The 17,494-nt window shown below is 47.9% G+C and overlaps 1 protein-coding gene across 11 annotated transcripts in view; it reads right to left on the bottom strand.

The window, feature by feature from the left end:
* ZMAT4 (zinc finger matrin-type 4) overlaps positions 1-17,494 on the bottom strand; it is a 208,860-nt gene that overhangs the window by 173,617 nt on the left and 17,749 nt on the right. For 6 of the 11 annotated variants that reach the window (XR_006277146.1, XM_043503115.1, XM_043503108.1 and 3 more), the window contains exon 2: positions 11,484-11,575. Coding sequence is in view for 5 of the 11 variants with exons in the window: in XM_043503115.1 (XP_043359050.1) it covers positions 11,484-11,537 (54 nt within the window). In the remaining 6 variants the exon portion in view is untranslated. Of the gene's footprint in view, positions 1-6,834; positions 7,126-11,483; positions 11,576-17,494 lie in introns of those variants that run through there. The other 5 variants (XM_043503118.1, XM_043503111.1, XM_043503110.1 and 2 more) reach the window with 5 other exon arrangements.

Here is a 17,494-nt window from a genome sequence, read left to right as displayed (position 1 = left end):
ACTGAAATAGAGTCTTTATTTCCAGTTTTCTTTTTTTTTTGCTTTTGTTTTTTCCCTTTTCTGTCCCCCTCCCCTCCACCACCCCACTCTGTTCACTGGTAAAGGAGGGAAAAGGAGCAGGGAGGGGATAAAAACAGAGCCAAAAATGTTTGGTTCTCTTTTTTCCATTGGAAAAAGTGGAAGGTCTCAATCGAATTAAGCAGCTCTCCACACAATGTTTGTTTGGGTGGACAAGCTGCTCTTTGTTCAAGAAACATTCTGACCACATGCCCAGCTGTGACTGTCAGTGTAATTACTGGGATTGTGGTAGCACCCAGAGGCCGCAGTCTGGGGATCGAGGTCCCACTATGCCGGGACAAAGGCAGCCCTCACCATTGTTGAACATTTGTCATCATTACCACACAGGCATGATGGGTTTGGCACTTTCAAAACTCATAAGACGACATAGATCCCGTATTTTGGCTTTTACTGGGCACTGGATCATCATAACCTCATTGCGTCAACTGCCCTGTTCTGCCCTCTCAGCCATGGATTGAGAGCTAGCAGAGTTCCTGTTGCAAGGACACATCTGGAAGTGCCTGTTCACTGACTGCCCCAGCTGTCTTACCAAGGGCTTGTCTACACTGGCACTTTACAGCGCTGCAGCTGTCTCACTCAGGAGTGTGAAAAAAAAAAACACCCCCTTGAGCGCAGCAAGTTTCAGCACTGCAAAGCACCAGTGTAGACAGTGCTCTAGTGCTGGGAGCTATTCCCCTCGTGGAGGTTTTTTTTTTTTTTTTTTTTAAGAGCCCTGGGAGAGCTCTCTCCCAGTGCTCTCCCACCACTACACAAGCCACATTAAAGCGCTGCTGTGGCAGCGCTTGAACCTAGCCAGTGTAGACAGGCCCTATGAGGCAGAAGTACCAGCTAATGAAAGCTATTCGCTCAGCTGCTGGTTGCTGTGCTGCACCCAACTTTAGGTCAAAAAGGGCAGAAAAAAGATTTAGAAAAAATGTTTTCTCCAAACTTTGAAAAATTTGACCTATTCTACAAGTGGGTTGCAAAACAAAAGGGCTTCTTCAAAAATTTTCAAATTTGTGTTTGTGAAAATTTTTGCCCAGCTCTAGTATTTGATTTCTTTAAAATTCAAAGTGCTTCTGAGTCACACTGCAAGACAGCACCATGGTAATCATCTAACAAGAAAAGAGGGTCCAGGAGCACAGAGCCACATTTGCTGCTGGTATAAATTGGCGTAACTCCATTGTCAAAGGAGATCCCACCATATGTACCCCCTGCAAATGTGACCCAGTGTGAGCTCTCCTGGTGCCAGCAATATCCTCTATGCTCCAACCATGCCTTCTGGGGACCTGGCCAGACTTGTGTTCAATATTTGATTAAAGAATGACTTGCTCCCCCCAGTTTGAAAAACAAGCTGGTTTCTGAGGCCACGGGGGAATTGTTTAGTATAATTTATGGGCATAGTTAGTAGAATTATTATTGCAGACTTTCCTTGCACACTGTCTCCTTGGGCGTGTCTCGGAAGGAGTTTGTCACTGTTGGTAAAGGGCGGACTCCAATAGAAGCATTTGTAAGCTGCAAAGGTTAGTTTTCCTGATCCGTGCAAGTTTCTTATCCCCTCTGTGCTGCCACTTCCCCTGGGTCACACAGTTGGGCTTATCCTAGGAGCTGCAGAGCACCCTCCCACCTCCTTGGACCTCAACAGGGACTGGCCTGAGGGAGATTTCACAGAATGGTTTCAATGGGAGCAGGATTGGTCCCTGGCACAGCCCCCAAAACCCTGTGCATCCCTGGGTTTGTTTGGGGAAGAGGTTTCCGTTCCCCTTGAGCTGTTCCTCAAAGTCCCTCACCATAATGGCGTGGCATGGATCACTGTTAGTTGAAACAGAGACCTCAGCTCAGCTCAAGGCACTGGTGTGCTGGGCACCAATCCCGCCTGCAGCGAGAGACAGTCCCTACCCCAGAGAGCTCAGTCTAACTGGACACAGGTTGGTTTGATACACAGGGAGCTGCAGTGAGGAAATAGCAGGGGCCAGGGTTGCATGAGAGCTCGGCACCAATGTGGGTTTCTTTTGAAAGGTCTGGCCCAGCTATGCCAGGAGTTAACCCACAGCTCCTGAGGCGCTGGCCAGTGCCCTCCTCCAGACTGTCCTGCCTCCCTAGGGAGGAACAGTGCTTTACCTTCAGGAAAGGTGAGTTAATAGCTGGCAAATGCTGCCTTTCCCCAAGGACTCTGCAGCAGAACCACACGCAGGAACCGTGCCTTTTTGGCAGGGCTTGGAGGTCATCTATAACCTTAGCACTGTCAGCTTTTCCCCCCTCAGGTCATGAGAAGCGAGAGTCGCTCTCTCTCAAATGCTGATCCATTGAGCAGATTAGCTTGCCAGCCCCAGCTAATGGCAGGCAGGTGAGACTCCTGTCAGGCCCTGCTGTCACTGCCAGGGTCCCATCCCATGAAGGATGAGGGGATTTGGCTGGAGCAACAACACTGGCCTTGGGCTGAGTCCAAAGTGTTCTTTGGCGGTGGGAGAGAAAGAAAAACATTGCTGTCGCCCAAGCTGCAAATATATGTCCAGGTTTTCTGGAGAGACTGTATTTCAGTCAGAGAAAATAAAGCTCTAGCAGCTCCTTCCTCCTGCAGCAACACAGCCCTGCTGTAAGTTCCCTGCTGACTTTGGCACGGGGCAGGTGGCCGCTAATCAGAGCGGAATTCATTTCCCAGGTTTGCAAAGAACGATTTGAAATTTGTCTAGAGCACTCAGCAGGCGTACAGTGAATGAGGTGCCCAACCCACTGCCTCTCCCACTCTCCTCCCATTCCCTTGGCAGAAAGAAAGGGAAATTAATTTTAGGGTGGGGGAGCAGGGGGCTGTTAACCTGTTTGTTAAATTCTTTTCCCTCTGTAGGTTAGGGGCCTCTGGCTTCTTTTGGAGCTTCCTTTTCATGCTGCTCCCTGGGATCTGAGGCAGAGAGTCTCAGCTCTAAACTAAGCACTCAGTCCTATAAGGAGAGCTGTGTAGACAGGCCCCTGCACCCATACACAGTCCCACTGAATTCCAGGATGCAGGGATCCATCGGCACCATGCTCTTAGTCATACAGCCTGTGCCTGCTCTTGCTGGAGTCAGCCTGGAGTGCTTACACACAGCTTCAGCAGGATTGGGCCCTCACTTTGAAACCTCTAGCAACCTTTTTGAAATAAGTTGCTCCCTGGGGAGCTGTGTGAGGGAGTCCTGTAGGAAGGGATTCCCAGCACTGCCAAGGCCACCTGAAAAAAAAAAAAAAAAAACTTTCCCAATAGGTTGAAAGGGCAGCTGCCATTTGCTCTAGCAGATCAGAGGAGAGTGGATTTTGCATGGTTTCCCCCACTGGTGAGAATCCTTTCAGCTCAGCTCTTGCTAGCAGCAGGTTTGGCTTATACTTTACCCTCCATCTCCCCAGGCCCCCTGTGAGTCTCTGCAGTACCAGAGATGAGTTTGCTCAACAGGCTGCTGTAACTCAGAGGAGCCAGGGGAGGAGGGGGGGCTGTCTAGTCTATAACAAGCAGATTGGCAAACAGGGAATTCTATACAAACAATAAGACTTAAATAGTCAGGGAAACTGTAACAGAAGTTAAGAGCCAAGACATTCCAGGCCAAGTAATTTTTGTTTTCCTAAGGGCATAGTCCGCATCAGCCAACTTTTAATATCCTGTCTAATTCAAACAGGACTCTTATCACTTAAGATAGATGGCTTGGGAGGGCTGGGATTTCATCGTTTTGACTTAAGACAACAGAAAATTTCCCTACACCACTCCCCTCTGATTTTCATTTATCAAATTCTAGATGTTTGTGGGCCCCAATCTGGACTCCCTAATGGAGCTCATCATCATTATGATATGCTAACAGAGTGCAAGTGAATGATGTCATAGGGCTTAGAATACAACAGTACTGCCATATATAGTGCAAGCCTGTGTTACTTTTATTAGTGATCAACCACAGGAGTTCAATTATTCCAACAATCGCTGTTTTACAGCCAGTAAGAAGGATCCAAGAAAATGTGTTTCTCTGTCTTTAAATGACTGCATAAAGCTGGCTGAAAACACACCATTTGAAGTCCAAACAACATGAAGCTGAATGTTACCAGTCATAAATTGTTAGCCTTGACCAACATGGTTGGTGAGGTGCTGGCTGGACTGAGGAGAGCACATGGAGTACTGTAGTTTAGGCAGCCTAACTAAACGAATTCTCTTCCAGGAGAGAGACTGCAGCAATCTACTACTTGAAAAGACCACCACACAGACAAGTCACAGAGCTTTTCTTAAGCCTCTTATTTGTATATCATGGCAGCATTAAGTGTAATTAGAGGCTGTATAATCAGCGAGAAGAAATATGTAGTAACTGATGCCATATTTTATAAATATTCTAACTGTTTAAGAAACTGAAAATGTTTTCAAAAGAAATACGTTAGCATAATGATTATAAAGCCTTAAATGTGAGTGAGCTGCTTTCCGAGGCTGGGTTTAGACTCAATCTCAGGAACATAAATAGAGTTAATTACCTTATATGTGAGCTCCATTCCTGCACATTCCAGAAGAGTGTGCTTTTTCCAACATGCCAATTCCAACACATTCCACCCTGTGCAATTTCTTCTTTTATGCACAGCACCCCCCCCTCTTTCTCCCCCTCTCATACACACACACACACACACACACACACCAGTTCAGTGGTGAGCCTTGGAAATTGATTGAGACATCAACTGCCCACCCATAGGTTAACTGGATATTCAAGTGCAAACGGGGTTTTTCTGAATTCACCCTGCCAGGGAGACGGCACTGATGTGCAAGTCGCAGGTAGCACAGAGAAGGCTCGGATCTATACAAATGTCTAATTCACAGTTCCATTTTCTAAACCAGAAGCCCTTGCCATAAGGAGAGTGTGGAGGACTTATTACTGAAAATGGACCTTGTGATACTGAACGAGATTCACCCCTGAACAGAGGGGCCAGCCAGCACAAGGCTGAGGGGATTGGCCTGAGGTCTTCAGTGGGAATTCAGCAGTGCCTCAGCCAGGTCATACTAGCTCTTCTGCAGAGGTGAGTTTCACCCACTGTGAATCCCTAGTTACTGCATTGTGGGCAATGTAATCTCCTCCATGCATGGCTGCTCCATGCTTAGACTGAGCTCTGTGGGTCAGATACTGTCTTTTGCTAGGTCTGTGCACCACCCAGCATAGTGGGGCCATGGAGCGGGCCTGCAAGCTGCTACTGCACTATAAATCGCAATAATAGCACTCTGCATTATACCATGGAGTCAACATTCTGATCTGTGCTCTGCTCTTCATTACACCGGTATAACTCCAGTCTGATTGCTGTGGAGTTCCTCCAGTGTAGGTGGCAGGAAGGTTTGTGTCAGCCAGGGCTGGTGCTCTGACAACTCAGACTGACCCTTTGCTGTGAAGTGTTGAAAGACAAGGCAGGTGAGGTAATACCTTCTGGAAGAATTTCTGTCGGTGAAAATTGGTCCAATAAGAGACATTACCTCACCCACCTTGTTCCTCTAACATCTTGGGACTGGCACTACAAACAATGTGAAGTGTGTTAAGCAATAAGAGCAGCTCAGTTTCTGTACTGACTATCCTTCTAGATCAACTCCTCATAATCGAGTCAGGGTTGCTTGAGTGGTGAATCCATGACATGGCTGGGAAAGAATATTCTTCCCTGAGGGCTATTAGAGGATACTCCGATGCCCACAGCTCATCTGCTGTATGACTCAGGTGCGGAGTTACATACAAAGGTGAATAAAATACAATCTGACTCCAAGGAGACTTTACATAACCAGAGCTTTGTTGTTCTCAGAGATAACACCACCACCGATTTTGATCCACAGGATACAGAAACATGGCTAATTTGTAAAGCCTTGGTAATAATTAAAATGTAACAGTATGGACGTTCCATAGTTCCACAGAGCGTGACACAACTTACTTAAAAAGTCGTGACTGTGTAGATAGATTTGCAAAGATGTCCTCTTACTGGGATCTCTGAGCTCAGCCAGCCCTGGGCTTTCTGGTTTCTATGGTCAGTTAATGAGCTGGCATCCCCACTAACTTGTTGCTTTTAATCATCTCCTCCAAGAAAACAAACCCTTTATCCTCTAGCCAGGCAGAGGAGTTAATTAGCATTGTCTACACATTTCCTACAGTGAGGAGAAGAGTGCCTCTCCAGACAGAGTGGGGTGCTCAGAGCACCACAACCTGAGCCTAGTACCTAATACAAGCAGGGCACTTAATGCCCACTACAGCCACAGTGGATGTGCATACTGACTGTACTACCCTCTGCCCACAGCACCAAGCCCACATGTTCTCTGCCATAAGCAGCTTGCAGGGAGGAGGCCCATGAGAAAGGGGACCCTCTCCAGAAACACCAGGGCACCGAGGGAACCTTTTACAGTGATAACCTGATTAGCAAAGGGGAACCCCCCAAAGGGTAGCACCAGGGGAAGGGAGGCAAGGATCACATACTCTGCAGACAGGCGTGGGACAAGGAGCAGCCTTCCCTGTTAGGCAATCTCCCACTTGCTGGTCTGCAGCCGCTAGGAGCTCTCACATTCACTAGCCACTCCACTCTCTCTAGAGCAGAGCAAACAACAGCTAATAGACAACTGGGGGGGAGGGGGGAGACACACCTGTATCAGCACACCACCTAGAGCCAGGTGCACAGCCTGCAGGTCCCACCAGCCACCACAGCCGCTGTCCTTTTAATTCAAATACCACCCACTGATGGCACCTGCACCAGCTCACAGGGTTCTCTCCTCAGCCTCCCCCCAGTCTAACTGACATAAGGAATAACATGAAACAGCCTCACCTGAGCCTTTTCCACCCTGGTTTGTCCTGGTCTTGCCACAGACTTGTACTCATCTGAGTATGTGGAGAAGGAGACCCCCAGGTCCTTCACTCCCTGGTGTCTGCTTAGCTAGTTAGACCTTTCAGCAGTCCTTGCCAGCTGAGGCTTAGCCCCTTGCCCCAGGCAGCCTTCTCTGGCTGTCTCTACACACTGTGTTATCACTCTACCCCCAAAGAGAGCTGGCCAGGCTCCCCTGCCTAGGGGCCTGCTTGTTCTATATTACCCTCTCAGCTGCTTCCTCCAGCTGCGAGTAATGACTCGTTCATCAGCGACAGGTGCATCCCCTTTCAGGCTAAGATGGCAGCCCTGACGAGCTGGTCACTGCACCCCTCTGACAGGGACCATGCCCCCTGGGCCATGCTGCACCCATGGGCTGGAGAAGGTAGGATGTCATTCATCCCCATATGTCTGGGGTCAGTCAAACCCTGTGACCATGTTGCTGCGTTTCACACTTAAGCTTCCATTAAGGAGTTTGCATTCATTGGAATTTGCTGTAAGTCGCTTTGCTCCTTGTAGATGAAATAATCTTGCCCTAATACACAGCGTTTCATGTGCCTTCCTCCTGAGTTGTCACGTGTCTCCCCCACCATCGGGGATCTGTGGTTAGCAGCCCAGTGCACACTAATTGCTTTGGCATGTGGGAAGCAGAAAAACAGCCAGGCTCTGCATTGAATTAAACAATTATTTTACTCTTCTTAGAGCCTCTCTCCAGCCTGAGCACCTTCACAATAGCCTAAATCCTTTCTGCAGGGATGTGCAAGGAAGACTGAGCTGCTTGTTGTCACCTGTCCTGCAGAGACTCAGGAGCATGAGTGTCAACCTCAGGGCAGACTTAAGATCCAAGGCACAAAATACAAATTGGCTGCGAGTCCTATACTTAGATTTCACCAACCAGTTATCAAGTGTAAACTCCTCAGCACTGTAACAGCCTAAACCTGGTGTCACAGACAGTCCCCTTGGATACTCTGATCTGTCTTGCTACCCAGGGGAGCCTGCCTTTGTGATAGATGGTCCCTTTCACCCAGGATCACAGCAAAGCAGGTCACACCCAGGCCCAAAGGGCTAGTCACCTGGGTCAGATGCACCGCAGAACTCACACCAAAGCCAATGCTTATAGCCAGTTCTGTAATAAACGGTATAAAGATTTATTGCATAAGAAAAGGAAACGAGTTATTTACAAGGTGCAAGTGGGCTACCAAGGGTCCCAATGCAAATGCTCAGATATTACCATACAATATGGGGTACAGATGCTGTGAGATCAGTGCAGGCAGCCACTCACCAGCATTCCATAAAGTCTAAACACTAAACGCATTCTTATAATCCTAACACCTATCGTAACAATACCAACACACAGGCAAGCCAGACTTGTTCCACCGATGGATTTGTCAGTGTGCAGTGGAGACATGGGGACCCTGCTATAAGCTGGCACCTGGCCTGCCAGCATCACATGTGTCCTGTGTGTGACGTCTGGTGCTCTTCAGAATGTAGCCAGGCCCCTCTTCCTTGGGGCCTGACCAAAAGCTCAGCAGGAGTGCCAGCTGTATGACGGCAGCATGGAGCCTAGGAGCCTGGTGCATCACACTCCCCTCTTTGCATGTTGAAATCGCTTCATTCTTTGCCTGTCCTTTTAAGGCCGACAATTCAACCGGTGCCATCCAAAGCCTCTGCCCAAGAGACCTGCGAAGTAGCCAGTGGGGTACACTAGCCATCTCACCCCTTTTCCTGAAGCTACAAGCTGAGGACAAGGCTGAATCTGCCCATTTGTACAGCGCGGCAGGAGGCATCAAATGGTGAAACTCTGCTTAGTCGAAGTCTCCCTGCAGGTCAGAATTGTGTAATTAACGTAAAATCATGGTGGTAGGTTTTATGAACTCTCCTGGTGGTGAGATCACAGGACACATACAATGGATTATATCTGTGATCTGCTGGATTTGGAGGGTTTAAATAATCGTTGTTACAAATGGCACTGCATCAAGTATATTGTACTGTAAGACACTGGGCTTTAGGGGATGCATCAGAGGCAGTGTGCGCCGGCTTACCCCAGGGAGAATTTGACCTATTAGAGCCCCTTCCCACAACCATTTTGGAACTGCCTAATGGCTCTCCTGCACTGTGGTCCCAATGCACCTTCACTCTGAGCATGTCCAAGCACAGGCCCCAAAGCAGCTTTCCTGAGGGTTCCCGAGGACTCACCAGTCACTTTGGCTAACAGGGAAGCTGCCAAGGTTGCAGGGCCTGCTGAGCACGTCCAGCCCAGTATTGCAAAGTGAAGGGAGTAGCTCCGAGTCAGAACAGGGGGAGGGAAGGGTGCAGCTATTTCCCTTTCATTACATGGTTGTCACATGTGGCTTATTGAAGAGACAGTTCAGAGGTGACTTGATCACAGTCCATAAATAACTACATGAGGAGAAGATTTCTGAGAGCAGGGAGCCCTGTAGTTTAGCAGACAATGCGAGAAGGAGATCCAAAGGCTGACATAAGGCACAGATTTTTAAATGAGGGTAATTCGCCATTGAAACGACTTCCTTAGGGATGTGCTGGACTCTCCATCACTTGAAACGTTTACATCACAACTAGCTGTGTCTCTACAAGAGATGCAGTCGCTCAGCCAGGACTATTGTGTGTGGTGCAGAAATCACGGTGAAATTCTAGGGTCTGTGTTCTGCAGGAGCTCACACTAGAGCAGTGGTTCCCAAACTGGGGTTCATGAACCCCTGGGGGTTCACGAAATGTTACAGGAGGTTCTTGGGAAAAAATTCCTTAATGGCGGACAGAGCTGTCCCTAGGGACCCCTGGCAGCATGGGGCCAGCAGCCTGGAGCCCCTGGACTTCCGAGAGCTAAGCAGATCAAAGCAAGCATATCTATCACAGTGAGGAGATTTAAACTTCAAGACTCCTTATAAGAAATGGAAAGGGAGGTGGCTATTTTTTGCTGTTTTTAAAATTAAATAGGCAGCTAGTATTGTTTTTAAAATTATTATGAAGAACAAGTTTAAGTTTTGTTGTAAAGTGCGTCATTTGCCTGGACTGCTCAAGACCTGAATGCTTGTGTAGGAGGAACTCCTTGAGTTGGCTTCTGAAATACCTTGATGCTGTTTCACATCTGATACTCCTTGATGAAACCTAGGAGCCTTGTCTTATAAACAGGATTATTCAAAGTGATACAAGCTACGAAAGTGAGATCTTGGAAGAGTGTTGCCGTTTTCGTGATGTAATAAAAATACTGTAATGATAAATAATAATTAATGTAAATAGTGTGTAATAAGCATGTCATAAAAATAAATGTTATATTTCTAAGATCACTGCTTTTATAATTTATACTCAGGTAAAGGAGAAAATCCCTGGAAATATTCATTTTTAGGAGGGGGTTCTCGAGACTTGAAATTTTAGTGAAAGGGATTCACAGGTTGTTAAAGTTTGGGAACCACTGGATTAGATGATCAGTATGGTCCCTTCTGGTCTTACACTCCATGGCTCTCCGAACTACCTTGTAATGTGCCATGGAGGTATAGCATCAGGGCACTTACACCTTCTTCTAACATCAGCCCAGAACTCACAGATCATTCGGGGCAGCCATCCTATTTAGCACAGATAGTGTCGGTTTTACAATGCGGGCACCTATTGTCTAGCATATTGGAGTGGCTGCAGATACGCGCAGGCATCTGCTGCAGGGAAGGGGAAGAGGAAGCCCTTTAGAGAGAGAATTGCTGCTGAATGAGAAATATTTCAGCTGGATGAATTCTTCAGGAAATACATTCTGTTCTATAAAGCACAAATGCCAAACATATTAATTTACAGACTGTACCCAGTTAGAGAGGGTGTGAGGATCTACGCGCACAAGACCCAAAAGAACTCTAAAAACATCAGTGGTTCCAGCAAAACCTTCCCAACATCTGCCTTCTACCCAAGAGGGTTTGAAGTCAAATTCTCTGTCTATTCAGCTTAGCTCAGGGGGCTTTATAGTCCTACAAATAATGAGATGAAACTGAGACAAGGGGAATTTAAATGGAGCCGTAAATATAAGGCAAAGCTACTTGACGATGAGACTTGGGACGAGTCTCCAGAAGCACATGGTCGAAGTTCCATTCCCCAATTACATTTGAAGCCAGATTGAGCAAAACACTTTCAAGCATCCCGCACTCAAACCTTACCGCAGGCCTTTCAGTGTCCCAGGAAATACACTCTAAGGAACAATCCTGCACTGGCTGCTGATGGAGGCACTCATCCATGACCCTAAACAGGCTCTTTCCCTCCAAACTGAAGCAATACCTTCTTTGTGTTCTCCCCCATTGGTACTACTTAGATTTTTCAGACGTGAATGCAAAATGCTCTGATGCAATCAAACAATGAAAAAGCAGAAGCACATCCCCTGGCAGGAGGTCACAGGACACAGTGCACAGAGCCACAGACACGGCCAATCATTTCTTCTCAGAATCTCATCTCCCTAGACCGAGTCTCAGCTCCACTGACGCTCAGTCCTGAAATGGGCCCATTGTTTCAATCCTCTTTCTAAAGAAAACTTCTTGGCATAAGCTGTTCCACACTCTCGCATGCATCTTCTAATTCTAACAAAACTGTTTGAACAGAGGCCAAAATTATTCAAAACTAACCTCTTGTGCATGGTGTGAGTCTTGCACGTATATTGCACTGTGCTGGCACTCCATCTTCCCCAGCAAGAGCGTGGTTTTGTCCTGGGCTGGAGCTGCAGAGGGAAACAAAAAGAATTAAACAGATTTAGAATTAGAAGGAAGAAGTTCTGTCAAACTTAACCACAGAGTCATGACTGAGGCTCCTTGCTACAGAAATACATGGAACAGGTTTGCTGTACAGGAACAGCTGATGATGCAGTAGATTGAGCTGAAGGGCAAAGACACCACAGCGATCTCCGCTGCCAAATCATGCTCCATGTCCCCAGCCAGTTCTGAACGGGGCCAGACAAGAGCTCTGGTTACCAGTTGTCAGTGAAGCTGAAATTTGGGAAGGACACCATTGAATTTGGCTCCCTGCCTGAGCTGAACACTGCCCATCGCTCAGTTGTTTGACTTTCCATCCACATCATCAGCTTGAACTGGAAACCATCTGTTTTTCCTCAGCTTGGATCCAGTTTTCACTTGGAGAGTGGAGGGCCTTTTCAGCCATGGCCCCTGGGCCTGGGTTGGGGCGGCTGCTTCACTCACTGCTCCATGGAACCCCCTGCAAAATAAACCCCAAGTCTGGACACAACAATATGGGGTGGTGCCCATCTTTGAAGGCAGATTGGAAGCCCAGCGGGGAAAATCTTTAGCAAAAGAGACAGAGGAAAGGGAGCCCAGTAGGTGGCTTAAGATGGAGGGTATGGATAGGAAGCTAATGAAGTTAGCCTGGAAAGAGAAGTAGCATAAAAATCAATGAAGGAGATGGTGCTGGGATTTCATAGGCCGGATTCCTAGAGCAAGACCTGGCTCCATGTCCTCTGGAAGGACTCAATTGTTAGATATGTACCTGCTACCCTGGTGCTAAGCCTCCGCTGGGATTGCATTAAAGTGGAACAAACTCTCCAATTAAATATCACTCAAAAGGACAGTTGGTCTTTAGGATATTTGCTATGGAGCCCCAAAGATGGCAGTGCTGCTGTATGACAGCTCCAAACCTGCGTGCGAGAGAGGCTGGGGAAGAAACCGCCTCTAACCAGGGCTTCAGGAAGAAGCCCCAGTCAGCCCGAGCCATCAGGGCCTTCAGACCACAGTTCCCTTCTTGTGATATTTGTTTTAACCTGTCAGTGTGTTTTCTCCTTCCCAAATCAGCAGGGTCTGGATTCAATCACCACAGCACACGGAGTGTATTTGGTTTGAGGTTTTTTTCAGGGAATGGAAACAGCTTCACCGAATTGGTCGGCTGGTTCCCCCATTTAGTCTCCTTCCGATGGTTTTGTTTCATGTCAGACATGTTATCAGCTGGCATGTTAGTGTAAACACACACCATAAAAGGAGCTAGCACCACACACAGCTCTTCTACGCTGTGCACTCAGCACTTAGGAGCCTGGCAGTGCAGCGCGAATGGGCAGCGTGTGACTAAGAGTTATGGCAAGCTGCATATTTTTCATTCAAAGTTACAGTAAAGTTTCCACCTGGTAAATCAAGGGTCCAGTTCCCCCTTGGTACAAACGACAGATCCCTACTATTGCCCATGAGAAGCCAGTGGCATCAGTACCAAACCCACAGGCTGGCAACATCCCAGCCTTCAGAAATAGCCCCCCTGGGGGCCTCCAAGTCATCACTTAACACTGAAGTGGGTGAGGCCTGGTCACAAATAGAGGGTGTAAGAACACCAAGCACAAGGAAGGAGCTTTGCACCAATGTGCAAGAAGCCCGTTAACATCACCCAGCCAAATCCCATAGGGTAGAAATGTCAGTACTGGGGATTAGACAGACACCATGGATGAGGTAACACCTTTTATTGGACCAATTTCTATTGGTGAGAGAGACAAGCTTTCGAGCTTACACAGAGCTCTTCTTCAGGTCTGGTCTAATAAAGTGCAGGTGCCCTCTCTGAAACCTATGGAAATCAATTATGGAACACAGAGTCTGAGCTTCTGCAGCATTAAAAGCACTTCAGTAAGGACAGAAGAAATCTTTCTGAATGGAGAGGTTTCCATTCCCTGGACCAAATGCAGACTTTGTGTGAGCAGGTGCAATGCAATGGACATTAGTGGAGTTACACATACTGGTCCCAAGTGAGAATTGGACCCATTCCACTGGTGTTTTACACCAGTGAGCTAAGGGGGTTGGAAATATGGAGCCTTCATAGAATTGTAGAATATCAGGGTTGGAAGGGACCTCAGGAGGTCCAACCCTCTGCTCAAAGGTCTAGTCCAACCCCCTGCTCAAAGCAGGACCAATCCCCAACTAAATCATTCCAGCCAGGGCTTTGTCAAGCCTGACCTTTAAAACCTCAAAGTAAGGAGATTCCACCACCTCCCAAAGTAACCCATTCCAGTATTTCACCACCCTCCTAGTGAAAAGGTTTTTCCTAATATTCAAGATATTAGGAAATATTCAATGTGAGAGCTTCATGTCAAAGAGCTCAAAGGGGCATTAAGGACAGACCCACCCCAGTCCCAGCCATGGTCACTGACATGCCTGCACACTTCCCTTGACCACATGCTGCTATGCAAACATGGAACCATCTTAGTGGGGGAGTATCATATACACCCAGGATCAGATCTCTGGGGAGCACATGCAGTGCTCATTGGGAACACAGCCGTAAATCATAGAAGATGAGGGTTGGAAAAAACCTCAGGACTCAGAAGGTCATAGACTGGTTCCCAAAACTCAGTAGGTTTGTCAGATTCAGCACAGATACAGCTCTTCTCCAGAAAGAAAGAACTGGCCAAGGACCAATCGATAATGGGAGTTGAATGACCAGAGAGGGATGACAGCAAAGGTGCTGAAAATAGATTGAAATTTCGGCAATTTAAGCCCATTGCTTCTTGTCCTGTCCTCAGAGGTTAACGAGAACAATTTTTCCTCTCTCCTCCTTGTAACAACCTTTTATGTACTTGAAAGCTATTATCATGTCCCCTCTCAGTCTTCTCTTTTCCAGATTAAACAAACCCAATTTTTTCAATCTTCTCTCCTAGGTCATGTTTTCTAGAACTTGAATCATTTTTGTTGCTCTTCTGTGGACTTTCTCCAATTTGTCCACATCTCTCCTGTATTGTACTGTATTGTGCATCCCATGACTGCAGAAAGAGGAAGGCCTGGATTCAGAGCTGTGGGGCTAGCCTCAGCTTCTTTTGGGCTTGCACGTATGTGGGGAGGGCGATTCGGTGAGTGAGCGCGTGATACCGGCTCCATTATGTAGAGAACTTTGCCCTTTCAGCTCAATGCTCTGCTGTAAGGGTGACAGAGAAAAGGAGTTCCACAGGGGCAGCAGATCCCCAGAGCACTCGGGAAAGGGGGTGTTGAAGAGGAGTGGGCTAACCACTGTCAAGGGCTTATCAAGAGGCTAATCGCTGCCTCTGCTCCTGGAGAGCTGTTTTCTCAGCAAAGTTCTCAGCAGGGCATTCCTGGCTCCTCTCGGTACTTGCTCCATGGCCCATTCCCTTCCTTCACCATGAGATGGCACCAGTATCCCATCGCTACTGATGGGGACGTGGAGATGGTGGCAGACAAAGTCTGAAGTGGAAAGCACAGTTCAGCTCTTTACCCGGAATGCTTTAGTGTACACCCTGTTGCTGAAATGCCTGGAGCCCTGAAATGAACATCCCTCCTACACACAGCGGGGAGCAACATTCACAGATCTCCGGTTCAACCACTCTCAGGCTCAGTTTCTTTGGCCCCTGTTGTCCTGTTGAGATGAGATGCTCCGAAGCACGTACAGGACCCACTAGCTGTGCCTTCACAGCTCATGCCAAATGCTGCCGGTCCAGGAGGTGAATGTGCAGCCACAGCATACCATGCTGATAAATGCCATAGTGGGAGCAGAGGATCCGGGCCTTGAGCATAGCTGGCAGCAACAGAATCAGCAGCTGAGGCATCTTCTAGGGAACATCAACCATTGTGGCAGAGCTGCCGTGTTCACGTGTGCAAGGCAAGGGCACTCAGTCTATGTTAGCACAACCACCATGGCCCATTGGTGAGAGCTCTCCAGGTAGGCGCTTCCTACAGCACTCACATAATAAGCCAGCCTGTTGTGCCTTCCCTGCTGAAGAGCCCAGGGATCAGGACCCGCACACAGGGCCAGCAGGGGAATTTGCAGGGGCGCAAGATTAGAGCACACTGATGAGAAAGCAGCACACCCTTTCTTTGTGCCTAAAATATCACATTTCTACCAGCCACGCTGGGCAGCTGGAGTGACCGACTGAAGATTGGAATTGCTTGGAAGGACACTGCTGCACTGGAATAACTGCCAAGTGCCAGATGAGTTAATATAACTCTAATGCAATATAGTTTTAGGCTTGAAAAACTAGCAAACCCCTCACTGCAAGATAACGCAAAGCTTGGGCAGCAAACACACATTTCTCCATGCAGAGAGAACAAGCGCCACACAGGAGCCAAGACCAATAACTGGAACTGAGAGCGCTCAGCCAAGAGATTTCCGTAACACACTGTGGGCAGGTGGCTGGGTTTGTATGCCCTACCAGCAGGAGACACTGCCTGCTCCCGACGTGCTATCACCATGGAGCTGCTGGAAGCGCTTTCCATGACACCTCACACTATTCCCACACTATGCCACTGGTCCTTCCCATGGCCACTGGCATCCCCCACCTTCTGGTTCTCTGCACCCGACCTCCAGGCATCTGCAGTCTGGTGGCTGGCGCCCAGCACTTACACATGTAGCACTGTCTCATTCTTGAGTGAACCCCTGACTCGCTGTGCTCAGCTTCCCCAGCTGTGACATCGGAGATGATGATACCACTTCCCAGCTCCTTTGCAAGGCACTTTGAGCCCTAAATGCAGAGGATCCCCATCACCCTCGCTGCACTGCACACAAAGCTCTCTGCACCAGGCCAGCATTGCCATGCTGGCTCCTCTGCACACCCTGGACTTCTTACAGCACCAGTTGCAATGCGTGTCTTTTCACGCATACACTAGCCATGCAGTCGATGGGATCTGTGTGTCCTGAGCAAGGACGCAAGCAGTGGAACCCCAGCCCCTTCAAATATCAATAACACAGTCAAGCCTCTGAAAGTCTCACAGTTGCCACTAGAACTTAAATGGTTCCAGCTGCCTCACGTTACAAGGTGTCCCAAAGGAATCCTGGAGCCTGACATGCTGTCCCCACACAGGACCACTTAATCCCCTTGTTTATTGTTTCTCCAGCAGAGGCTAATGGCAATTTGCTTATTCTGGCTTCTGATTCTGATTACAATGGTTGCACCAGTTTACCCTGCATTTGGGGAAATCATTAATTAACATCTGACAGATATGACAGAGGTCTTCCAGTAGCTCAGAGGAGAAAGGAGAGACCTGCACAGACAGGCAGGGGCTGCTTTTCTGTCCCAGCTGCTGGCTGAGGATAGTGGGAGGTGTGACAGGATAGTGGGGGTGTGACACGTGGAGGTAAGAGGCTCCTCTGCTGGAAGCTGTAGTGAGTCAATAGGTATTTTTGCCCAGTTTCCCTGTTTCATAGATTCATAGATTCATAGATACTAAGGTCAGAAGGGACCACTCTGATCATCTAGTCCGACCTCCTGCACAGCGCAGGCCACAGAATGTCACCCACCACTCCTATGAAAAACCTCACCCATGTCTGAGCTATTGAAGTCCTCAAATCATGGTTCAAAACTTCAAGGAGCAGAGAAGCCTCCCTCCAGTCAACCATGCCCCATGCTACAGAGGAAGGCGAAAAACCTCCAGGGCCTCTCCAATCTGCCCTGGAGGAAAATTCCTTCCCGACCCCAAATATGGCAATCAGCTAAACCCTGAGCATATGGGCAAGATTCACCAGCCAGATACCCAGGAAAGAATTTTCTATAGTAACTCAGATCCCATCCATCTAATATCCCATCTCAGGGGATTTGGCCTATTTACCCTGAATATTTAAAGATCAGTTACTTACCAAAATCCCATTATCCCATCATACCATCTCCTCCATAAACTTATCGAGTAGAATCTTAAAACCAGATAGATCTTTTGCC

This window comes from Dermochelys coriacea, chromosome 26 (genome assembly GCF_009764565.3).
Source record: "Dermochelys coriacea isolate rDerCor1 chromosome 26, rDerCor1.pri.v4, whole genome shotgun sequence".
Lineage (NCBI taxonomy): Eukaryota > Metazoa > Chordata > Testudines > Dermochelyidae > Dermochelys > Dermochelys coriacea.
This window is presented reverse-complemented; position numbering and strand designations above follow the sequence as displayed.